The sequence below is a fragment of the Sorex araneus genome, chromosome 5 (assembly GCF_027595985.1).
Source record: "Sorex araneus isolate mSorAra2 chromosome 5, mSorAra2.pri, whole genome shotgun sequence".
NCBI lineage: Eukaryota > Metazoa > Chordata > Mammalia > Eulipotyphla > Soricidae > Sorex > Sorex araneus.
In genome coordinates, this window is record NC_073306.1 from 114027909 (window position 1) to 114053448 (window position 25540).

General features: G+C 46.4%; 1 protein-coding gene across 3 annotated transcripts in view; it reads right to left on the reverse strand.

The window, feature by feature from the left end:
• C5H6orf89 (chromosome 5 C6orf89 homolog) overlaps positions 1 to 15640 on the reverse strand; it is a 44758-nt gene extending 29118 nt beyond the window's left edge. Inside the window, exons 1-3 of one of the 3 annotated variants that reach the window (XM_055140219.1) lie at positions 15230 to 15640; positions 5341 to 5548; positions 3107 to 3320 (exon numbers count right to left, since the gene is read on the reverse strand). In XM_055140219.1, coding sequence (XP_054996194.1) covers positions 3107 to 3320; positions 5341 to 5529 — 403 coding nt within the window. In that variant the 5' untranslated portion in view covers positions 5530 to 5548; positions 15230 to 15640. The remainder of the gene's footprint in view (positions 1 to 3106; positions 3321 to 5340; positions 5549 to 15229) is intronic. The other 2 variants (XM_055140218.1, XM_004619337.2) reach the window with 2 other exon arrangements.
• Positions 15641 to 25540: the final 9900 nt, after the last annotated feature.

A 25540-nucleotide genomic window follows, 5' to 3' on the forward strand; every position in this document is an offset into this window, starting at 1 on the left:
AACACAAAAACCTACGGAGACAGTCATGTGATCCTCCCAAAAAGATGTATATTTCTTCTGCGAGTGAAATGCCTGGGACTATCAAGTAAAACTGCAACATTGTTGCAACACACACTAATATCCTTTTCCCATCTTTCCCAAAAAAGTAAATTTCAAGTCAAAGCTCCAGTGCTAGTACAGCAGGCAGGGTGTTTGCCTTGCACATGGCCAATCTGGATTCAATCTCTGGCATCCCATATGGTCGCCTAAGCACTGCCAAAAATAATTTCTCAGTGCAGAGCCAGGAGTAACCCCTAGGCATTGCCAGCTGTGGCCCAAAAAACGAAAAAAAAAAAAAGGAATTTCAAGTGTTAGGTAATTTTTAAAAGCAAACTCCTCAAATCGTCTGTCAGATTAGACAATGCTGCCACTGATGCACAATTTAAATGTTCCCTGAATTTAATTAACTGGAACAACTGTATACTGAGGCCTATTAAGTTAAGTGAACTACAAGACAAAAGAGGCTAAACTCAAAGAATGGGATCAATACCTAGACCAAGCCTAGCCTAAGAGGCTAAGGTCAATTAGAGACTCTGGTAAGAAGTAACAGGCCCAGAATGGCCCAGTGGCAGGAGGCCTGACTCCAGGCACCCTGGATCCACGCCACCTTCAGGAAGCCCTGCTGCAACGCAGTGTGTGACCTCCAGCACAGACTCAAGAGTGCAACCCCTGCAAACACCACGACTGAAAGTGTCCATGTACCACAATCAACTGTGCAATCCTTAATCATCGCAACAACAAAAAGGAGGAAATTCTTCAAAGTTAAAAATAAAAGCAAGCTTGACTCAGATTTTCAATAAAGATATCAGTATCCACAGCCAGTTATTAAAGCATCTATTATTAACAAAATTGAAGGAGAAAAAGGCAGAAGGTGGACTCAAATCTGTCCTCTGAAGCAGAGCGGGCAGCCCTTTCCAGTCCCTGCTGCCCTACCCACATCCCACAACTGCTGCCATGTAAGCTTTACAATCTATCGGCCCAGCTTTACAAACTCATGATCAAATCTCAGAGGAGATCAACTAGCGGCAAAAACTCACAGGTACACCAGTCTCCCGGCTGGAACTGGGGGGCACCCTTGGAGGGGGCAGGCTGAGTCCCCACCCTGCTGAAGCCCCACTGCTGCCCCATGTCAACGGCTAACTCCACTGCCTCACAACACAGCTCTGCAGACACCAGACCTACACTGGTTTTTGGCTGAGAACTCTGGGATCTTCAGAATGGGGGTGGGCGGACACCCCCCCCCCCCCGCCCCATGCCCAGTATGTCCAGAAGCCCTGGCAGGCACACCCATATCCCACAACCGCCACTTGTAAGCTCCCTGCCCTGTTAAATACTCGAGTTTCTGGAGCAGTGGGGAAGCACTCCTGCCATCTAGTAGGAGCACACCAAAGCAGACGGGAAAGTAACACAGAAGCCACCTGAGCTCAAGTAACAAAAAACTCTAACACAGAAGGCTCAGCTAGCAACAACAGCTTAGAAAACTCTCGGACAAGAACTTACTGTTCCCATGGTGATATAAAAATGTTCACAATTCTTGGGGCTGAAGTGATAGCACAGTGGGTAGGGCGTTTGCCTTGCACGCAGTTGGCCCGGGTTCAAATCCCAGCATCCCATATGGTCCCCTGAGCACCGCCAGGAGTAATTCCTGAGTGCAGAGCCAGGAGTAACCCCTGTGCATCGCTGGGTGTGACCCAAAAAGCAAAAAAAAAGTTCACAATTCTTTATTTTATTGAAGTATTTTTTTATAATTCCATTAGTCATTTGAGCTGGAGTGATAGCACAGCGGGTAGGGTGTTTGCCTTACACGCAGCTGACCCGGGTTCGATTCTTCCATCCCTCTCGGAGAGCCTGGCAAGCTACTGAGAATATCCCAACAGCATAGCAGAGCCTGGCAAGCTACCCATGGCATATCTGATATGCCAAAAACAGTAACAAGTCTCACAATGGAGACATTACTGGTGCCCACTCGAGCAAATCGATGAACAACGGGATGACAGTGATACCGTGATTAGCCATTTAGTTGTAACAAGCAACCTAAAATAATTTGGGGGCAGGCTTGAGGGGTGGTTGGGAAAATGGGGACAATGGTGGAGGGAAGTCACAGTGGTGGTGGGATTTGTGATGGAATATTGAATACCTGTAACAAATGCATCAGGAACAATTTTGTAAACCATGGTGTTTAAAGTGGGATCTTTTTTTTTTTAATCCTTCCTATGGGAAAAAAATAACACTCATTGACACAATATGTGATTCTTTGAATTTGGCTCCACCAGATGTGCTTCTCGGGCTAGTCTGTCTTTGTCTTTCTCTTCCTCCCTCTTCTTTTTATGGGCCACACACGGCAGTGATCAGGAATCACTGCTGGGAGACTTGCGGGGCATACGGAATGCCAGGGATCGAACTGGATCTGCTGCGTGTAAAGCAAATGCCTTGCCCACTGTATGACTGCGCCTCCTGCCCCTGTACCTTCTCTTTCTTTCTGGAGTGGTGCTGAGGATTGAGCCCAAGGCCTCACACATGCAGGGCATGTGTTCTACTGCTAAATCACACCCAGCTCCTCTGACAAGTTTTTTTAATCTCTGAGCCTCAATAACTTCCTGCAAGATGGGAAATCCATCCCAAAGAGTTTTAGTGAGACCTGTATTAACAGAGTCAATATAGGGGGCAGAGAGATAGTACAGAGGTTAGAGTGCTTGCCTCGCATTCAGCTCACCTTGGTTCAATCCTTGTAACCACACCAGGTAACCACATGACCCCCCAGCAGAGCCAGGCAGCCCTGCAGGTTGCTTTGCACCATCAAGTGTGGCCCTAGAGGCCCAAGGCACTACGAGAGTAGCCCTGGGAATCCCCAACACTGCAGGGCCAGAGCAGCACTCACTGCATCCTTAGGCCCAGGGCTGAATTTAAACCTGGTTGTACAAGAAAAATCTGAAGGGACCCTTACACCTCTTAAGCCAGCATGGGAGACCCCCTTCCTTCCCCCCCACCAAGAGACAATATAGGGAAAGTGTTAAAGTGTTTATTAGAGGCAAAAAGCTATCTTATAAGTAATAAATGCAGCTTCTACCTGAAAAGTGTCTGTCTTCATCACCCCTAGGCAGAGACTCGCCCTGATCTCCAGACACATACTTCTTAGTAATGGGTAAGGACATCAGTCGGATGTGATGAAAAAGCGCGCACCAGGTGTGAGCTCCAGAAAGCACTGGTGCAGGCGGTAATGGGCTGAAAGGTTGAATCACAAAGTAGGCAGTGAGCAAGATAAATCCCAGGGTTAAGAGGACCTACAAAAAAAGACAGGAAAAGGATTAATAGTTATCCTGACAAAACATTTTGTGCTAAGAAAAAAGTGGCAGATGCATGCATGATTTTTCAATGTGCCTTTGAAATCACTTTAAGAAACTGAGGCATGGCAAGCAGGACACTTGCTCTGCATGCAGCGGACCTGGATTCAATACCAGCACCCCATATAGCCCCAGCACCCGGCCAGGAATGATCCCCAAGAAGAGAGTCAGAAAGGAGCCCTGAGCATTGTTAGGTGTGACCCCCCAAAAAAATCATTTCTAGTTTTTAAATTCACTTTTATAAACAAGCAATTTACATTTACTTCTAAAGCACTTAAAGTATAGGGGCAGGAGTGATAGCACAGTGGGCAGGGCACTGGCCTTGCACATGGCTGACCTGGGTTTGATCCCCGGCACCCCATATGATCCTCTGAGCACCACCAGGAGTGCTCCCTGAAGGCAGAGTAAGGAGTAACCCCTGAGAAAAACCGGTATGACCCCCCCAAAAACAAAAAAAATCATTTAAAATATAAACTATTTACAACAGCTAAGATTTGGAAACATCCTAGATGTTCATCAACAGAGGGGCTGGAGAAATAGCACAGCGGGTAGGGCATTTGCCTTGCACGTAGCCAACCTGGGTTCAATTCCCAGCATCCCATATGGTCCCCTGAGCACTGCCAGAAGGTAATTCCTGAGTGCAGAGCCAGGAGTAACCCCTGTGCAGTGCTAGGTGTGACCCAAAAAGAAAAAAAAAAACAGATAAGTGGATCCCGAACATGTGGTATTATACACAATGGAATACTACACAGATGTGAGGAATATGATACCATACAATTTGCAGCAACATGGATGGAATAAGATGATGTTAAATGAAGTAAGCCAGAAGAAGAAGAAACAGGGTGATATAACGTATATGTGGTATTTAGAATAACTGGATGAGAGAATGCAGTGTTTTAAAGGGGGGATGCCCTGATCAACCCTGGCCCCAGAGGAGAAGGAAAGAAAGAGTGGAGGAGAGGGAAAAAAGACAGATAAGCAACAATGGAGACAGATCAGGGGGATCAGGTACAAAGGTTGTATTAAGGAATGATAGAACCAAATTCCAAACCACAGAGTCAATAGCACTTAAATCAAGAGATCCAAACTAACAGCCGAACTTAGGAAGGTGCCTGACATGAGAGCAGACTGGCAGCAGGCAGGGGGTCGGGGTGGGGGTGACGTAAGAGAACCTGGGGGCACTGGTGTCAGGAAAGGTACACTAGTGAAGGGGTGGGTGTCGGAATACTGTATGACTAAAACCCAATAGTGAACAGCTTTGTAATGCTCTAAAAAATAAATTAATAATTAAAAAATGTATAAACTATAAGAACTGCAAAGCTCACCAAGTTTCTATAACATAACCAGGAAAAGTTCACCATTAAAAAATATACTTGGGGCTGGGGTGATAGCACAGCGGGTAGGGTGTTTGCCTTGCACGCAGCTGGCCCGGGATCGATTCCCAGCATCCCATATGGTCTCCTGAGCATCACCAAGAGTAATTCCTGAGTGCATGAGCCAGGAGTAACCCCTGAGCATCGCTGCGTATGACCCAAAAAATAAATAAATAATAAATAAATATATTCATGGGGCTGGAGCGATAGTACAGCAGGCAGGGTGTTTGCCTTGCATGTGGCCAACTGAAGTTTAATCTCCAACATCCCATATGGCTCCCCATGTACCACCAGGAGTAATTCCTGAGTGTAGAGCCAAAAGTAAGCCCTGAGCATTGCCGGGTGTGACCCAAAAAGTAAAAACAAAAAACCAAAAAACAATCCCCCCCCCCATACAAACACAGTGTAATTATAAATACACATCTTTCTTCCAGGACACTTATCTAATCAAATTTCTGAGTAAACTGGCAAAGGCAATTTATTCACAGCAAACTTCAAGATTCAATAGTGTAACCAGTCAACAGTAATGTTGGGAAAATGCTAGCATTTGCACCCAAAGCTACTCCCAAGTCAGAATACATTGTTACCTTATACACAGCTATAAGGAGAGGATACCGGGGAGGACCTCGCTGAGGTTCATTCTTTTCCAGCAGCTGTCTGATAAACTTTTCAATTGCCTTCTCTGACATGCCACACTGATGGCCTGTCTGTCTCACTAAATCAACAGTCTCTGAAAGTTTGTCATAAATGCTGAGTTCATTGGCAGCAAGATCCATGTCTTCCAATATAAAATCCCTGGGAGAGAGAAAAATAAATGTAAAGACAGTTCATTTTAAAGCACTTCCTCCTCAAAGCTACTCCCCATAGGATGGTGCTTCTTGATCAACTGTGGGGATGGAACAGGTTTTTTTTTGCTTTTTTGCTCTTTTTGGGTCACAACCGGCAATGCACAGGGGTCACTCCAGGCACTGCACTCAGGAATTACGCCTGGCGGTGCTTGGGGGACCACATGGAATGCTGGGAATTGAACCCCGGTCAGCCTTGTGCAAGGCAAACGCCCTACCCGCTGTGCTATTGCTCCAGCCACAGGGATGGAACAGTTTTATGTTTTTCTCAATCCACTGCAAACTTTACAGTATCTTTGTAAATGCTAATGAGTATGTCAAGTTTCCACACAAACGTTTAAGTGTTACTTTATTGTGGGCTAGAAGACAATTTACAGCTTAGCACTGGTTTCAAAACACTTTCTGGAGCACTGGTTGAAAGTAGAGTCAGTAGGAGTAGGAAACATGTGTCATTCAAAATGATGCTGAAACCAGTCACAGGAGAAATTATACCAGCAATTAACTACACTGAATAGAAACGGAGTATATGGGGGCAGAGTGATAGTACAGCAAGTAAGGCGCTTGCCTTGCAAACTGTTGACCCAGGTTCCATCCCAGTACCCCATATGGTCCCTGAGCACCACCCGGAGTGAGCGCTGAGTGCAGAGCCAGGGTTATGCCCTGAACACTGCCAGGTGTGACCCCAAAACCCAAAATAAAATTTTAAAAAAGAAGTGGAGTATAGAAAGTCATTACTGAAGGCAGGATTTGCTGTGAGAAACATGGTGAGGATTTCAGGATGCTTCAAAACCCAGGGCACAAGGGCACTTCTGACATCTTTCTGCTTTCCCACAAGCACAGTTCCAAACAATAAAGGGTCATTCTAGGAGCCAGAGCGATACTACAGTATAGCCTGTAGGATGTTTGCCTTGCAATCCCATACGGTCCCCTGAGCACTGCCAGGAGTATTTCTGAGTGCAGGACTAGGAATAATTCCTGAGCATCGCTGGGTGGGACCCAAAAATTCAAAATAAATAAATAAAAAATACAGGTCATTCTAGGGTCTAGAGAGCTAGGATAGTGAGAAAGATGCTTGCCTTGCATGTCGCTGACCTGGGTTGATACCTGGTCTCCTAAGCCCTGCCAAAAGTGATTTTTGAGCACAGAGCCAGGAGTAAGCCCTAAGCACCACTGGATGTGGTCCCAAAACAAGAAAGTAAATGAGGGCACTTCGTTTTTCATAGATTAAAAAAGACTCAAAATCTAGAAAAAAAATTTTAAATTCAATTTGTGTTCTCATGACTGAAGTCAGATTGTTCCAGTATCCACAGAATAATAGGTAAAACTGACGTGGCAAAGTAGAATTTTCTTTGTATTACTTGTAAAACAAACTGAAATCATTCTTTTTCAAAAAATGCCCGATGTCTGGGGATGCAGCCTAGCGGTACAGCACTTGTCTGGCACGTGTGAGGGTCCAGCACAACAAACGCCTGTCTTACGGAACAAACACCCCCGCTCATTTACAGGGAAAAAAAGCCGTTCTCTGGAACTATGCTCTCTTCTGCTGGATCTTACTTCACATACTTCGTTCCCAAAATGCTTCTACTTGAAAATCACGGACGCGGCACAAATCAGTAAGGAGATGCTGCCACCTGTGGCACAGAGGACAACAGGCCTCAGCAATCTCCAGAGTGCCCCTGTGGACGTCAGGGGAGCCCTCTGTGGCTCTCTGCTTTTTTAATTACTAGTTCCTTTTTGGTGTTTTTTGTTTAGGGGCACATCTGTTTGTGTTCAGGGCTTACTACTGGCTCTGTGCTCTGAGATCACTCCTGCTGGGGAGTACTCAGAGGACCAGATGGGGTGCCAGGAATCAAACCCAGGTCAGCTGCGTGCAAGGGAAGCACCCTACCCACTGTGCTATCCGTCAAGCCCCTACTTTACAAAATTTTTACCCTGACTACATTTGGATCAACCGGGGATTTTGTTTTTTGTTCTTATCTAGGAAGTTTTTAATAAACACATATATCAGAATTACACTCCAGGCCAATTACATCAGAATCAGATTTCTAAAGGTGGATTATCAAGCAGGAAATCTAGGCTTCCCGGAACTTGGGGAGAAAAGGAAAAACGTCATAAGCTAAAGGGACACATCCTTTCCCCAAATTCTCTGCTATTGCTTAGTTTTTTTCTTTCTTTAAGTTCATATTAGACTTCATTTTAGTGTTCAGATTAAAGGATGGTTTAAGTGCTATTGAAAAAAATGTGTATTTTCCAACAAAAGATGGATGAAGAAACTGGATATTCACATGCTAGAAGATAAAATCTGACGCTTCCTTATACCATAAAAAATCATCTCAGGCCAGGGATGTCACTTAGTGGTGGAGTTCTTGCCTCTGTATGTGAGAAGCCCTGAGTTTAAATCCCCAGGACTGCAAATAAACAAATAAAATGCAACAGCAAAAACCAACAGCACAACAACAAAAGAAATGAAATAAACAAGCTGAATCAAAGAACTGAAGTTAATAGCTAAAACTAGGGTCAGAGAGAAATCTCAAAGGCCTGGAGTACTTGCTTTGCATGCAGGAGTGCCAGGTTAGATTTGCAGCACCTGCATGGTACCCCAAGAACCACAAGAGCACATCCTGAGCAATGCACCCCTCGTAATCTCTGAGTACTGCCAGATATGGCCCCTAAAATAGAAAGACATTGAAAAGCCAAAACCATAAAAATTATTTTAAAAAAAAATAGGTAAAAATTTCATAACACTGATTACACACTGCTTTTTAGATATGGCACCATAAGCATGAACAGCAAAAACAAAATTACACTACCTGGGGCTGGAGCCATAGCGCAGCAGGTAGGACATTTACCTTGCACGTGGCCGACCTGGGTTCGATTCCCAGCATCCCATATGGTCCCCTGAGCACTGCCAGGAGCAATTCCTGAGTGCATGAGCCAGGAGTAACCCCTGTGCATCACTGGGTGTGACTCCAAAAGCAAAGAGAAAAAATTAAAATTACACTACCAAAAACATTCACAATTTTGCTCTGCAATACTACAGGAATTGCAATAACCCACAGAAGGGGGTTGTTGAAAATATTTGTGAATCATGCAATAGAATGTGCGGGTATTCAAAGTGCATTAAAAAAAAAAAAACCTTACAACTCAATGATGAACGATCCAACTGAAATAAGGGGAAAGGATTAACATATTTCTAGAAATATGCAAGTGGTCAATAAACTCATTAAAAGATGTGCTATCTCATAGGTCGTGAGAGAAATGCCTGTCAAAACTATAATAAGGGGGCACCAGAGAGATAGTACAGCAAGGAGGGCACTTGCCTTGCATGTAACTGACATGGTTCAACCCCTAGCATCCCATATGGGTCCCGGAGCCTGGCAGGATTCCTGAGTGCAGAGCTAGGAGTAACTCCTGAGCATTTCCAGAGATGATGCAAAACCTCCCACCCCCCAAAAAAACTATGAGACATCATATCTACTACAATGGTTATAACAATAAAGTCAGAAGAAAACAAATATTGATAAGATGCTAAGCAACAGGAAAATGTTTGCAATGCTGGTGTGAATGCAAAATGGGGAGTAGCTTTGGAAAACTGAGAAATCTTAAAAAAGAATTTACACATAGAAGTGAACTGGAGTGATAGTACAGTGGATAGGATGTCTGCGTTGCACATGGCCAAAACTTCAATCCCCAGAAGCCATATGGTCCCCCAAGCTCACCAGGAGTGATCCCTGAGTGTGAATCAGGACTAAGTCCTAAGCACAGCCAGATGCGGGCCAAAAACAAAAGCAAAACAAAAATTTAAACAAGATTTACCAAATGACCCAGCAATTACACTTTTAAGTATATACTCGAGAGAATTCAAAAATTATTCACACAAAATTTTTATATGCATTTCAATTAGCTTTATTCAGAATAACCCCCAATGTAAGCAATTCAAATGCCTATGAACTGCTAAATGGTGACGAAATGAGGTATATTCCCACGACAGTAAATTACTGAATAAAAATATATAAATTATTGATACATGGTACAGCATAAGTGAGCAATAAAAACATGCTGAGTTAAAGAGTCACAGAAGGGGCTGGAGCTGATAGTACAGCAGGTAGGGCTTTTGCTTTGCACGTGGCCGACCCAGGTTTGATTCCCAGCTTCCCATACGGTCCCCCATCACCGCCAGGAGTAATTCCTGAGTGCAAAGCCAGGAATAACCCCTGAGCATCGCTGGATGTGGCCCAAAAAGCAAAAAAAAAAAAAAAAAAAAGAGTCACAGAAGACCAGATAGTATAAATGATTGCACTTATGTAAAATTAAAAATGACAAATGTATAGAGGTAGAAAAAACATTAGTGGTTTCTAAGAAGAGGGAACAAGAAAAAATGGATTTAACTACTAAGAGGTGCATGGCATGGCTTTTGTCCCCCTTTTTTATAAGCTTTTTTATTGATTCACTGTGACAGACCCTTACAAAGCTGTTCATGATAGGGTTTCAGTCATACAGTGTTCCAACACCCATCCCTCCACCAGAGTACATTTCCCAGCACCAGTGCCCCCAGGTTCCCTCCCATCACCCCCCACCCCCTACCCCCTGCCTGCCTCTATGGCAGGCTCTTTTTGTTCCCCTTTTAGAGGAGTAAAAATGTACTAATGGAGTGACAGTACAGCAGGCAGAGCATTTGCCTTGCACATAGCTGACCTGGGTTCGAGCCCAAGCATCCCATATGGTCCCCCAAGCACTGAGGAGAAATTCCCAAGTGGAGAGCCAAGGGTAACCCTTGAACACTGTTGTATGGACATCCTCCAGAAAGTTCTAAACTTAAAATGGCAGTGATGGTTGCACAAGTGTACATTTTAAGTGGGTGAGTTATTTCTGTTTGTTAGGGGGTCATATCTAGCTGTGCCCAAAGCTTACTCTTGACTCTGTACTAAGGAATCATTTCTGGCAGGACAGAGGGGACCATACATAGTGCCAGGAATCAAACCAGGATCAGCCATGTGCAAGACAAGTGCTAAGTGAGTCCATTTAGTGGTATAAAAATTATCAATAAAAGTGTTTTTCAAATGTACATTTACAGAATTTGAACTTACCCTTAGTGTGGTATTACACCATACTATTATGATATTAGCTATGTAACTTGATTTGTAGCTATGTAACTATGTAACCTAATCTAAGAAATAAGGGGATTGAAATACAGTTTTCCAAGTCCCCTAGAGCTTAGGCCTGGGATGTGACTCAGTAGAGCACCTGTCTTGCTGGCACTACACAGAGTTCCCTCTAGCTCAAAAATTCTAGGTATATCAGTAACATTTCAGGAAGTAGGAAAAAACTTGAGTTCATTAGAAACTAAAGACATGTTCAATTACATGATTATATGCCAACTCTTTAAAACAACTGTCTCCAAACTCCACACTAATTCCGTGAGACAGGAGTGATCAAATCCCATTACAGGGGCTGGAGTGATAGTACAATGGGTGGGGAGTTTGCCTTGCATACATCTGAACCAAGTTCAATCTCCAGCACTCACATAGTCCCCTGAGCCAGTCAGGAGTGATCCCTGAGCTCACAGCCAGGAGTAAGTCCTGAGCAATGTTGGATATGGCCCCAAAACAAAGCAAAATAAATTTTTCATAACTTCCCAGGATGTGAACACAAGTGAACCGGACTCCAGGGTTGGTTACTTATTACTTCATCTGGGGGCTGCTCCTAGCACCCTCCTGGGTCTTGCTTAGGAGACCGTGTGGTGCGAGGCACTAAACCAAGCCTCCCGCACACAAGCATGCGCTCCAGTCCTCTGAGCCATCTTCCGAGCAGGGTGGCTGGGCCATGCTGCCCCATGCATGCTGCCTCCCTTACCAAATATTTTCCTATTCTGAGGTGGTAGTTGCAAGACCACAACACCACAGCCCTTGGTTATCACAACTGAAAGGTTGAGAACTGGAAAGTGATCAACTACAATGATTCCTGGAAAAAGAATAAAGCAGTAACTTATTACAATATACAGTGCATCCTTGTTTAGTGACTATCCTAGAGAGAATTCTCTCTACTTAAATTAACAAAAACAGAATTTGAATACACTATAATAAAGAACCCAGTCTAAAGATTTGGAAGGTGGCACAAATACAGGTATCCCTCAGGCAAAAGAGGGATGTGCCCTAAGGAACCATGAAAGGCACAGTGTAGGGAAGTTAAAAAAATCACCTTTGATGACTATTTCACATCCTTTGTAAAAACTGGTCGGCTTTTAACATGCATAAAAATCTTACTCGGGGCTGGAGCAATAACACAGCAGGTAGGGCATTTGCCTTGCACTCGGCGGACCCAGATTCGAATCCCAGCATCCCATATGGTCCCCTGAGCACTGCCAGGAGAAATTCCTGAGTGCAGAGCCAGGTGTAACCCAAAAAGCAAAAAAAAAAAAAAAAAAAAAAATCACTCAACTCCCAGTTACAAAAAAAACACAGGTTTTGTTTTGGTAACCAGTAAATTACAAAGTAAATTATTTTATGCTACTGAATATATCTTTGTACACCGTACATCTTCCCTGATATTCTGACATTTTCCAAATTCTTGGAAGGGAAGCTGTTAACATTTAAAAACATTTCTAGTAGTAGATGGCTCTCTTGGCAGGAAATGCTCCCTTTTGCTTTTGATTAATCAGTGGTTCTCAATGGGGGTCAATTCTGCCGGCACCCCAGAGGACATCTGCAGTCTGGAGACATTTTTGATTGTCACATTTGAAGGATCCTACTGGTCTCTAATAGAAATAGTCAATTAAACAACAAAAAAATCTTGTTCTCTTCCCTCCGCCCCTTCCTCTTGTTCTTGCAGTGATGGAAGTTGTACAAACTAGTTGTATGTAGCTGTATGTTTGTGCACCCCATGCAGGCCTGAGGCCCCACTCAGTTACCTGTGGTGCTTGTGTACACTGTTTTTCTGGTTGTGGGGTTCACCCAGGACTATATTCCTAGCCATAATGCTCTCACACTTTTAGTTGAAGTGCACGTGCACACACACACGCATGTGTACACTCTAGTACTGAAGCTCTCAAGAGAACCAGAGGAATAGTATAGCAGGTAAGCACGTGGCCAATCCAGTTTCATCCACTGGCATTGTATATGGTCCTCCGAGCCCAGCAGGAATGATCCTGACCACAGAGCCAAGAATAAGCCCTGAGCACCAGCAGTGTGCTCCCCCCACACACACACCAAAAAATGAGAAAAAAAACCAGAACCGGGGCTGGAGCAATAGCACAGCGGGTAGGGCGTTTGCCTTGCAAGCGACTGACCCAAGTTAGATTTCCAGCATCCCATATGGTCCCCTGAGCACCGCCAGGAGTGATTCCTAAGTACAGAGCCAGGAGTAACCCCTGTCCATCACCAAGTGTGGCCCAAAAAGAAAACAAAAAAAGCGCAGAGCCATAGGGACTATGCCAGATGCATGTGGGAAGCCCTAGGGGTAGAATTCAAGGGCTTATGGTTGCAAGTAGGGGTTCAGAGTCACTGATCCATCCTTGTCCCGCCCCAGTATTGTTCCTTTATGTATATACAATAGCACAGTTATGGCTAAGTATCAAATCAATTGCCAGAATCTCTGGGAGTAAGATCCAATTGCAGATTTTTAACCTCTTCGTTCTGACTAGAAATGCATAACACTAATTAGGAAACACTGCTTTAAAATAGTAGTTCTCAACTAGGGATGATTCAATGCTCAGGGGACATTTGTTGATATCTGATCTTCAGAACTAGAAGATAGGCACTAAAGAGATAGTACAGCAGGTAGGGCACATGCCTTGCACAGGGTTAGCCCACTTCAATCTCCAGCACTGCATATGGTCCCCTGAGCCCACCAGGAGTGATTCCCGAGTACAGAGCCAGGAGTGAGCCCTGAGCATCACTGAGTATGCCAGGCATGAATAAGTACAACTTAAGTGTGTGACTCCTGGCAGGCCCTGCAACTAAAAGATGTCTGAGCACTACAGCTAGATATGCAAGCCCTACCCAGGCACACATGTGTGTGAGCACAAATGAAATGTGTGGTCTCCATGGAGCACTAGAATCTAAACACAAACACAACTGAAAAGATGTGTGATTCCTTGCCCCACATATGAGAGTATATGCAACCCAACAGGAAGAAAGGAAAGGGGGGAAGATAAATAACCAAACACTGGATTTTTAAAAAAAAAACCCTGCAAGGTAGGCTATACATTCATTCTATAATGCATCTACAAATTGTGATATTCCAAAATTTAAGAGTACTGAGGTCAACAAATCCTGCGTCAAAGAGGTATGTGGGAGGGAAGTCAGGGACTGTTGACACTCAAGGCCTCAAGGCTACTTCAGGTATAAGAAGCTGCAAAAAGAAGCTGCAACTTGACAGCTCTGGTGGAATGTTCTGGCTCTCAGTCTAGGGGAAAAACAGAAAAGAGGCAGAGCTGGTGGAACTTTTTGATACAACTCAAATAAAAATGTTTTATTATTATTTTTTTTTGGTTTCTGGGGTCACACCCAGCTATGCTCCGGGGTTACTCCTAGCTTTGCACTCAAAAATTACTCCCGGCAATGCCGGGATTGAACCTGGGTTGGCATGCAAGGCAAATGCCCTAACAGCTGTACTATTGCTCCAGCCCCCAATAAAAATGTTGAAAGCAGAAAGCAGTTTAAGAGGTCAGGCTAAATGTGTTTAATACAGGTTTAATTCCTCTACTGATACAAATATATCCTAAGCACTGATGTGACACGAAACCTGGAGGCTGTTTTCCAAACTAAACATTTCTGCCTGATCCATCCTTGACTCTCTTCACTACAAAACAAGTTTGTTTTTTGTTGGCTTGTTTGTTTTGTTCTTTAAAGACAAACTGCTTCAGTTCCTTGCTGGACTCCTCGTGGGGATTCATTTCTGTATTCTCCATCTACGCCGTGGCCGTGGGACACTGCTAACCTCAGGTCCCTCCTCTGTAGACAGCGTAACTGTCTTTCCACAAGTGTGTAAAGTGACTGTCCCGATACCAAGTACCCAAGGACGAGCGTCTCAGTAACCGTTACAGGACGAAGTACTTAGCCCGGCCCTGTGGCTCTGGGCGCGACGGCGCTGGGTGGGGCTGGGCACCGGACCTGTGTGCCCAGGGCTCCCCCGCACCCGGCGCGGGCTGGCCTTCGCCCTGCCGGCCACTGGCCTCGGCTGCCCCTCCTCCCCGCCTCCCCGGCGCCGCCGGCCTCTGCCCCGCCCGGGCCTCTGCTCGCTCCGCCCTCGACCTCTGCCCTTCCGCGGGGCGCGGGCCCCGACGGTCCCGCAGGAGCCAGAGGCGCGCGGGGACGCCCGGTCTGAGCCGTGCGGGGGGTGGGCGCCAGGCGGGGCGACCCGACGCGCGACCGACCCTCGCCCGCGGGCTCTCCGCCCGGAGCCCCAAACACCTGCCAACAAATCGCGGGGCGAGTCCGCGCGCCCGCCGTGCCGGCAAACGGTCTGTTATTCGTGTGCACGCGCCCACGGACACTTCCAGACACGCCGCTGGCGAGCACCGGAGACGGAGTCCCGGCGGGGCAGCGCTCAGCCCGCGCGCCCGCCGCCGCGCCTCAGGGCGCCTGACGTCACAGACGGGCGCCAGGCGCGGCCCCCCTCGGGCCCCACTCACTCACATGCGGGGCCCGCGCCCCCTCGGGCTCCTCCCGCCTCGGGGACAGCGGCCGACCCGGCGACCCGGAAGCAATCCCCGCTCCACAGATGGGGCCGCCGCCCGCCGGCTCTCCCTTCGCGCCCGGCGCTTCCGCCAAAATCCGAACGCGGTCGCGCGACCGAGCGGTGCGCGCGGGAGCTCTCGCGAGATCTGCCGGGCGCGGGCGCTTGCTCCCTCTGGCGCCCGCGCGTTTTCCTGAGTGCTGCGCTTCGGGCGGCGTCTGTCTCGTTTCTGGGTTAAGTGGCCGAGAGGACTGGGCCCACCGACGTGGGACCGGGGATTGGGACGCCCGGGCGGCGTGGGAGCGCGAGGGCGACGAAGACGCTCGGGCTCTGAAGAAGCGTCGGCACGTCGGGCCCGCGCACACGCCGCTGCGGTGTCCGCCCCTCCGCGTTAGACACGCCCCGCACGGCGGAGTCAGGAACAGCTTCAACCCAGGACGCACTCGCGACCTCCTAATGCCAGTCCCCAGCCGAGGGGGATGTCGGGAAGGTGAAGTGCGGCGTCTCCCCCCGGCTTGGCACCAAAGCTCTTCTCTACCTTCCACCGAGACCTGGAAGTGAAACGCCGTTTGCTGCAGACACACACCTATGCAGCTGCAAAGTTGGTGTGATTTATGGCAAAAATGAGGAAAAGATCCTGCTGCTGGAGGCTGGAGAGATGCCACAGCGGGTCGGGTGCTGGCTTGCACACGGCTCACCTATGGATCCCCAAACCCCATCAGGAGAGCAGAGCCCAGCAGCCCCTCAGGACCACCCCTCTTCCCACCAGTACGTCTTCCCCCAACAAAGGATCCTGCCTCCAGGAAGCTTGTTATTTGTCCACATAGGAAAAAAAAATGAATTTTCACTCCTAACACCGTGCACTAAAATCTACATGCATTGTAGAATTACACGAGAACGAAGAATAAAGCTTTAGAGAGACCTGCCCAATGTTGACTGGGCACTTGAAATGAGAACTCTCAGAATTGAGATGTAAGAGGGATCTGAGTTATAGTACAGCTGGTAGGGCAGTTGCCTTGCAATAGGCTGACTGTGGTTCGATCCTGGCATCCCATATGGCCTCCCAAGCACCACCAGGAGTAATTTCTGAGCACAGAGCCAGGAGTAACTCCTAAGCATCACTGGGTGTGGCCAAAAAACAAATAATTGAGTTATGAGATAAAACTGATACATGGAACTATATTAAAATTAAAAATTTCAGGACCGGAGCTATAGTACAGCAAGTAGGGAGTTTGCCTTGCATATCTGACCTGGTTTTGATCTCTGGTATGCCATATGGTCCCCTGAGCACCTAGGGGTAATTCCTGAGTGCAGAGATAGGAGTAACCCCTGAGCTTCACAAGATAGGACCCAAGGAGAAAAAAAAAATCAAAACCTCTGATCATCTGGTGACAAGAGAACAAAACATATGCCATAAAGGGAGAGATGCCAACAAAATGCTCTTGTTTATGAAGAAGTCCACAAATAAAAAGATGGCCAGGGCACTGCATGATTCCCCACTAAAACCACGCCTTATGTCTTCCTTCCAGTGATCCCTGAGTTGAGTGTGACCCCCGAACAAAAAGAGACCCAAATAGAAAAATGGACTGAGGGGCGCAGGGCTCACTCAGTGGAAAGCACCTGCCTTCCATGTGGAAGGTTGGTAGTTCAGTGGGATGTTCCATATACGGAGTGCTGGTTTGTAATTCTTGTTCCACAACAAAGTGCAGTCTCTGTCACATGCCAACCAAAGTGTGTGTGAGAACCACAATCAGTGTGTGTGACCAACCCCCGCAAGCACTGTAGCACTGTCGTCCACTGTTCATTGATTTGCTCGAGTGGGCACCAGTAATGTCTCCATTGTAAGACTTGTTGTTACTGTTTTTGGCATATCGAATATGTCATGGGTAGCTTGCCAGACTCTCTGCCATGTGGGTGGGATACTCTCAGTAGTGTTCCGGGCTCTCCGAGAGGGATGGAGGAATTGAACCCGGGTCAGCCGCGTGCATGGCAAATGCCCTACCTGCTGTGCTATCGCTCCAGTCCACCCCCTCAAGCACTGCAAATAAATAACCTGCTTGGAGAGATGAGAATAAGACACAGACCACGATGAAAAGCAACAGGTGTGTGTGTGTGTGTGTGTGTGTGTGTATGTGTATGTATGTGTGTTGGGGTGGGGGTGGGGGGTGACATACTCAGCAGTACTCACAGTTTACTCTTGGCTCTGTGGTCAGAGTTGGGGAGCACAAGGGGTCCAAAGGATCAAACCAGGACTTCATGTTTTCTGACAGCTACATAGTATTCCATTGTGTAGATGTACCAGAGTTTCTTTAACCAGTCATCTGTTTTGGGGCACTCTGGTTTTTTCCAGATTCTGGCTATTGTAAACAGTGCTGCAATGAACATAGAAATACATATGCCATCTCTACTATACTGTTTGCCTCTCCGGGATATATTCCCAGGAGTGGTATTGCTGGGTCAAATGGAAGCTCAATTTCTAATTTTTTGAGAATCGTCCATATTGTTTTCCAAAAGGGCTGAACCAGTCGGCATTCCCACCAGCAGTGAAGAAGAGTCCCTTTCTCCCCGCATCCACGCCAACACCGGTTGCTTTTGTTTTTTGGGATGAGGGCCAGTCTCTGTGGTGTGAGATGATATGAAATTTGCATATAAATGGATCAACATGGAAAGTATCATGTTGAGTGAAATGAGTCAGAAAGAAAGAGACAGACATAGAAAGATTGCACTCATATGTGGAATATAATGTAACTGAGAAGTACAAGTTGGCAACGATGCAACTTCTGGCAGATATCTCTCTGGACTTAGTTACTAAAATACTAAATTACAGAAACCCAAAACTGAGAGGCCGATAAGTGTGGTCACTCGACCTCATACCTCTTCATCCTCAGCAATGGAAAACAAATTATCTAATGCTTCCTTTTCAGCAGGTCTGACTTTAGGGGAGAGATTCTCCAAACAATAATAGTGAGTTTTGTTGAAATACTGTATGCAATCAAAGTGAAAGTAAAGTGAAATTTATTAGTTACACAGGCGGGGGGGGGGGCTTAGGGTGGGGGGACTAGGGGCGTGGGGGGGTTAGGGGTGTGAGGGGGTGGGGTGGAGCTATACTGGGATTCTTGGTGGTGGAATATGAGCACTGGTGAAGGGATGGGTATTCGAGCATTGTATAACTGAGATTTAAACCTGAAAACTTTGTAACTTTCCACATGGTGACTCAATAAAAAATTAAAAAAAAAAAAAAAACAACAAAGGATCAAACCAGGGTTGATGTATGCAAGGCAAGCATCTTACCCCCTGTACTATCTTTAACTCCAACAACACAAAATTAAAAATAGAAAATATAATGTTTGATTATCATCCCATGATGACCAGGGTCCCCTGGTGCATTTGAGACCAATAGTTGTCCCCTTGGCTGATGAATGAAAGAATAGCTCCACAGGCTGGTAACCACTAGTGACTTTATTCAAATCAGCCAAGATTATTATAGAGAAGTTGTGAAAGGTTGGGTGTTGGATAACAATGGATTGTTTTCGTTGCTCCTCCCTCAGGAAACTTAGGTTTATTGAGCTACTCTCACAACAGTGCCTCTGAGGCACACCCAATTCCATCAAGCACTAATAAACCTATATTGCTTTTCTCTTTCCTTTATTTAATTTGCATCGTTTAGCATTGTCCTTTGTGTATAGACACAGGAAGACAGTTGATGGTATGCTTTTGTAACATGGGCATTAATTGACTCCAAATAATATTTACTCCTGGGTATCCATCATATTACTTGACTTAAGCCTCAGTTGCCTTTACTTCCTAACACCCCCAAAAGGAGGGTCCTGATGAAGGGACTGGATGGACCCAGGGAAAGCTGTAAGCTACCCTGGCATCAAAAGGGAACAAGCTAAGCATCGTTAAGTATAAGTTAAGAGCATGGTCATGGGACAAACTCTGTCATGACTTAAAAAGAAGTAACTGATTAAGGACCATGATGGGATTAGGAAAGCCAACCTATAAGCTTAATATATCTCTTACTGTGTTCATACAAAATGACTAGAAGTATGTAAGAAGTACATTTACTCTAATTGCTTAAATGGATTACTAGCTGAGGAAAGGAGAAAGCAATTCACCCTGGATGGAATCCTGCCTAGTAATCTAGAGTGCTGAACCCTCTGATGATATTTTTTTTTTGGGGGGTCACACCCGGCGATGCACAGGGCTCACTCCTGGCTCATGCACTCAGGAATCACCCCTGGCGGTGCTCAGGAGACCATATGGGATGCTGGGATTCGAACCTGGGTCGGCTGCGTGCAAGGCAAACGCCCTACCCACTGTGCTATCACTCCAGCCCCCCTCTGATGATATTTTGTCCTAGAGTTAATCTCCTAGAACTTTCCCTGAAGGGGCGGCTTTACCTCTGTTGTTATGACAGTGTTCACCCCCACCTGTGTGTACCCCATCCTTCATGATTTCTAAATGACTATGCTGTAAGGGGTACGAGATGACAAGGACTATGAGGACTACGACTATGACTATTGTGTAATCTCCAGGTGGCGAGGGGAGGCCCTGACAGCTCTTCCCCTTGCTGCCTGGGTTGGGTGGTCTCATGCTGCTCGCCCAGCCAGGGCAGCCCATACCATAGGGCAGACAGAAGGAAATGAGGACCAAGTCAGTTGATTGATCAGTTGCCGTTTATTCCATTTTCCCCACACACCTGTTCCAGTCTCACTAAGCTCCCCATTCTATTCTCATGCTGCCTCTCATTCCCGTCTCCTACTGTCTCTCCCACTCATCTCTCTGCGCTCCCTCTCACAGCCTGGGCTCTCTCTCTCTTCACGCACCTGCTCCTGTATTCTTCTACATTCTTCTCCCGCTGTCCCCCTTGCTAGTCTCTCCACACCTCATCTTGCTGCCCTGCTCTCTCTCTCTTTCTCTCTCTCTCTCTCTCTCTCTCTCTCTCTCTCTCTCTCTCTCTCTCTCTCTCTCTCTCTCTCTTGCTCATCTCTCCAACTCTCTTGTCTCTCTCCAACTCCCTCATCTATCTCCAACTCCCCAGCACTGGGGATAGGTGCTACACACAATGCAAAATCAACATAAGAAAGCCCTTCCTGACCACCCATCAGGCTCAAGGGTGGAAACACCACCTAGGAGCCTTTCCTCTTCTCCTTAGTCCAATAAGTTAATTAACATCTTGATTAACATCTTAATTCTACTTCTCAATATTATTTTGTATGGACACGGTAAGAGATACATTGAGCTTGTAGGGTGGCTCTCAGGAACATCTCACCATGGACTCAGACTATAATGCTCAGGCCGGATTAATCATTCTTAACCCTAGCAGGGTCCGAATCTAGTTATAACTTTGGACCATGACAGCATTTATCCATGACCAAACTCTTAACTTATAGTTAAGCATTAGGCACTTTGGCCAGGCCCATCTCGATGCCAGGGTAGCACATAGCTCACCGCTTGCTCTGGGTCCGTCCAGTCCCTTGTCGGGACCCTGCTTTTGGGGTGCTAGGAAGTAGGGGCAGCTGAGGCTTAAGTCGAGAGAACAGATGTCCAGGAGGTAAATATCATTCAGAGTCAATTAACTCCCAAGTTATGAAAGCATAGCATTAGCTGTCTTGTGTCCATACAAAAAGGACATTGCTCTGAATTAACTATGCAAGGAACTTGAAGAGAAAAACAATATTTACAAGTCAACAGCACAAAGAGATTGCAAATAAACACAGAGGAATGGGAGCACTGTGATGGGAGTAACCCAAGAAACCTAAGCTCCCTGTGGCAAGGTAGAAAGGACAAACCAATGTTATCCTACTATAACTACTACAACTACAAACTATGCTGGGGAGAAAGGAGGAGAAATTACTATGCTGTAAGGGGAGAGATTGAACTATATTGGGGAGGAGAGAGAAATAAACTGACTGCTGACCAGCCTGGGCCCAATTCCTGTTTCTCCATTCCCCTGTCCTTTGTCCATCCATTGCCATAGGCTAGCCAGGGGAATGGCTCTCGGCCACCAAATGCACCCACGCTTTTCTTTGAAACTCACAGCTGGCATCCCTGGGTGTGCCCCGTGCCTAGGCCTGAACCAACTGGTGGGCATCTAAAGGTAAGGACTGCATTGGTGGACCCCCACTTACAGAGGTGAGTGGGAGAACAAATTTTTGGGTTACTGGAGACTTAAAAGTCCTAGCTGTACCTCCCCACTCAGAGGAGAGTGGGCTAATAGATTTTTCAGGGTGCTGGGAGTTAGAATCCTAGCAGTAACCCCCTCCCCACTAATATGGGACAGAACCAGGGTCTCCCCAGGTTCTTCTAGTGTATTCTGAGCCAGACTGAACAGGCTGAACCATTTATGGATTTGATTCAGTATCTCTTCCACAGAATGGGACACTACATATCCAAAGACGAACTCTGGGCCTTTTAAAGTAGTTTATAATATAAACTCATGGCTCCTGGATAAAGGGACTCTAGAGACTAAGATTTGGAAAGAAGTTAAGAAATGTGTTGGGGCTGGAGCGATAGTACAGTGGGTAGGGCATTTGCCTTGCATGTGGCCGACCCAGATTTGATCCCCAGCATCCCACATGTTCCCCTGAGCACTGCCAGAGGTAATTCCCGAGTGCAGAGCCAGGAGTAACCCCTGAGCATTGCCAGGTGGACCCAAAAAGAAAAAAAAAATAGGTAAGTGTCTACATGGCATCAAGGAGGGGACTAGGTCCCTATGGAATTCTGGGTTACATGGGAGATTGTTAATTCTATTCTTCAGTTTTGTGGGAGTACAGTTGAGAAGGAGGAGAATATTAGGGATAAGACGGCCTCAGTTCCTCCCACCCCCGAGCCCCAAAAGAAATTCCACGTGTTTCCAGTAGAAACACCTCAAAGTAAAAATATTTCTGATGCTGGTGAATTAATGTTCACTACTAATGTCAAACCCAAGAGACCCCTTCTCTTCCTTTGGCTCCACTTTCAGTGCGTGCGATAAAAGCGATGTGAATGATGAGCCAGCTGACACTTCCTCAAATTCTGAGTCCCAGGATAGCTCGGGAGAGAAGGCTCCATACAAGGCCATAGCCCCTTGGCCAAGCAGGCCATTTGGGGTCCACTCCTGTAATTGAAGCTTACAGCTGATGACTGGTCTGGCCTTTCTGGAAAACAATATAGACAGCCCTTCCAAAACTAGAAATTGAGCTTCCCTATGACCCCACAATACCACTTCTGGGAATATATCCCGAGGATGCAAAAGAGCACAGTAGAAATGACATCTGTACCTGTATGTTCACTGCAGCACTGTTCACAATAGCCAAAATCTAGAAACAACCCAAGTGCCCTAGAACAGACGACTAGTTAAAGAAACTTTGGTACATCTACACAATGGAATACTATGCAGCTGTTAGGAGAGATAAAATCATGAAATTTGCTTATAAATGGATAGATATGGAGAGTATCATGCTAAGTGAAATGAGTCAGAGAGGGACAGACATAGAAGGACTGCACTCATTTGTGGAGTATAGTATAACATCATATGAGGCTGACACCCAAGGATAGTAGATACAAGGGCCAGGAGGATTGCCCCATAGCTGGAAGACTGCTTCATGAGCGGAGGGAAGAAGGCAGATGAAATAGAGAAGGGACCACTAAGAAAATGATGGCTGGAGGAATCAGTCAGGTTGGGAGATACGTGCTGAAAGTAGATAATGGACAAAACATGATGACCACTCAGTGTCTGTGTTGCAAGCAATAATGCCCAAAAGGAGAGAGAGACATAGAGTATGGGGAATATTGTCTGCCATGGAGGCAGGGGGAGGGTGGGAAAGGGGATATACCCGGGATATTGGTGGTGGGGAATGTGCACTGGTGGAGGGAGGGGTGTTTGATCATTGTGAGATTGTAACCCAAACATGAGTGCTTGTAACTATCTCGCAGTGAGTCAATAAAAATAAAATAAAATAGATTTCAGTGAAAAAAAAATGTTTACAACTGAGACCTCTAGACCGTAAGTGGTTGATCCAACCCAGACTGCACGAGCTCTGTCTCTTTTTCCGGGTCCAGCTGGATGGAGGTTGATTCTCCATCTTACGAAGGGTTGAGCACGGATTCACTCAGTTGTTTTAAAAAGGCCTGTGCCTTGTTACAGATCTACATCTCCGTGCTGTAAGGAATATCTTATAGGATGGAGTAGAACTGCCTGTTGCATACCCCAAGATTTTCATGTGTTTGCTAAAATGTATTTAAGCCCTTCTCAATAGATGCAATGGAAGATGTGGTTCAATGGTGAGGCCAAGGCAAAACTTCATGATTTAGGTCATGCTGGACGAAAATTTTCAGGGATTAAGTGACATGTTATAGGCAAAGGGAAATGGCACAACCCCAAAAGGCAAGTCATCTTGCCTTGTGCTGTTTTTGCTCATGTCTGTGAGGCAGTCCTGTGGGCTAGGGAGAAGAGCGATACAGATGCTGAATTTAAGGGAAGCTTTACAAAAATTGTTCAGGGAGCCTGGAACCATATCCGACTGTATAGGGAGGTTGACGGATGCAATTGATAGGCAGGTTAAGTGTAAAGTGATTCAGCAAAACCTGTCAGAAACAGTTGGCTTTTGAAAATGCTAAGGAGGATTGCCAGGCTATTCTTTGCCCCATTAAGGAAAAGGAGGACATAATGGACATAATGCGGTACATGAAGGCATGTGAGAAGGTTGGTTCAGTTAAACATAAGGCGCAGATGAAGACTGTTGGGGCCTATGCAGTACAGTGACAAGCTCAGAAAAAATGTTTCAATTGTGAGAAATTAGGTCACTTTCTAAAGGACTGCAGGGAATCCCGTTTCTTCGAAAGCACCACTGGGCACTGTGCGTGGTATAAGAGAAAAGTACCTCCCAGGCCCTGTCCCCGGTGAAGGGGGGGAAACCACTGGGCCAGGGACTGGACAGCACTGCCAGATTTAATGCTATGGGTAACCTGATCTCGGGAAACCAGCAAGAGGGCCAGCCCCAGGCCCCGTTAAACCAGGGGACATTCTGGACTGCAGCGCCTCTTCCCAATATGGAGTCCCAGAGCTCCCGTCAGTAGATTGGCTGCAGCCTCAGCAGGGAGCACGGCCTTGGATATTCCCGCCCTGATACAGTGCCTATAACTCCCGCCTGTTACGTCCCGGGAAGAGTTTCGCTTGCACATTGACAGGACCAGATGCGAGGACGCAAATGCAAGGCCTCTTTATTGCTAGCTCGAGCTAGGGTCCAAGTCTCATCCAATGCAGTGGAGTCTTGACAAGGACCCGACCCCGAATCACAAGCAGTTTATGTAGGGTTTGGTGACATAACAGCATTTTTTTCTAGGAACTGGCAATATGTTTCCAATTCTTGTCTCTGTCTGGTCCTGTGACTTCAGGGATCAGCATTATGTTTCCAGTTCTTGGTCCCAGTCCTATGCCATGACTCCACTCCCTCGGCCCTCTCTACTTGGCTGGGCACCACTGCCCCTGCCCCCTACTCTGACAGGTTGCTGACATGGGGCAGTTTATCTGCCTAGGATGATATTGTTTTCTGAGAAGTCGGGACTTTCTGATAGGGGAAGCTGAAACTTAGGCCTGCTGAGTTTCGGTCTTTTTTTTTTTTTTTTTTTTTTGCTTTTTGGGTCACACCTGGCGATGCTCAGGGGTCACTCCTGGCTCTGCACTCAGGAATTACTCCTGGCCATGCTCAGGGGACCATATGGGATGCTGGGATTAGAACCCCGGTCGGCCGCGTGCAAGGCAAACGCCCTACCCGCTGTGCTATCGCTCCAGCCCCGAGTTTCGGTCTTAAAGTGGAGCTTGTCACGGCTCCACTTCAGCCTCACACTTCCAGTGTCCCTAAAAATGAAATTCTGATGTAAAGGGACCAATCTCACCAGGCACTGTGGGCCTACTCTTAGGAAGAAACAGTTTGATTATTAAAGGAATCACTGTTCATACTGGGGTCATTGATTCTGATTATACTGGTGAAATCACTTTTATCACTTGTCATCCCATTGATCTTCGATTTGCTCGAGTGGGCACCAGTAACGTCTCCATTCATCCCTATCACATGCTAGTGTAAGCCAATGGTATCTGCTCACTCCAGAACACGAAGAGCCTCAAAGCATTCATTCAGGGTTGGGTTTTTTGTTGTTGTTGTTGTTTGTTTGTTTGTTTGTTTGCTTTTTGGGTCACACCCGGCCATGCACAGGGCTCACTTCTGGCTCTGCACTCAGGAATTATCCCTGGTGGTGCTCAGGGGACCATATGGGATGCTGG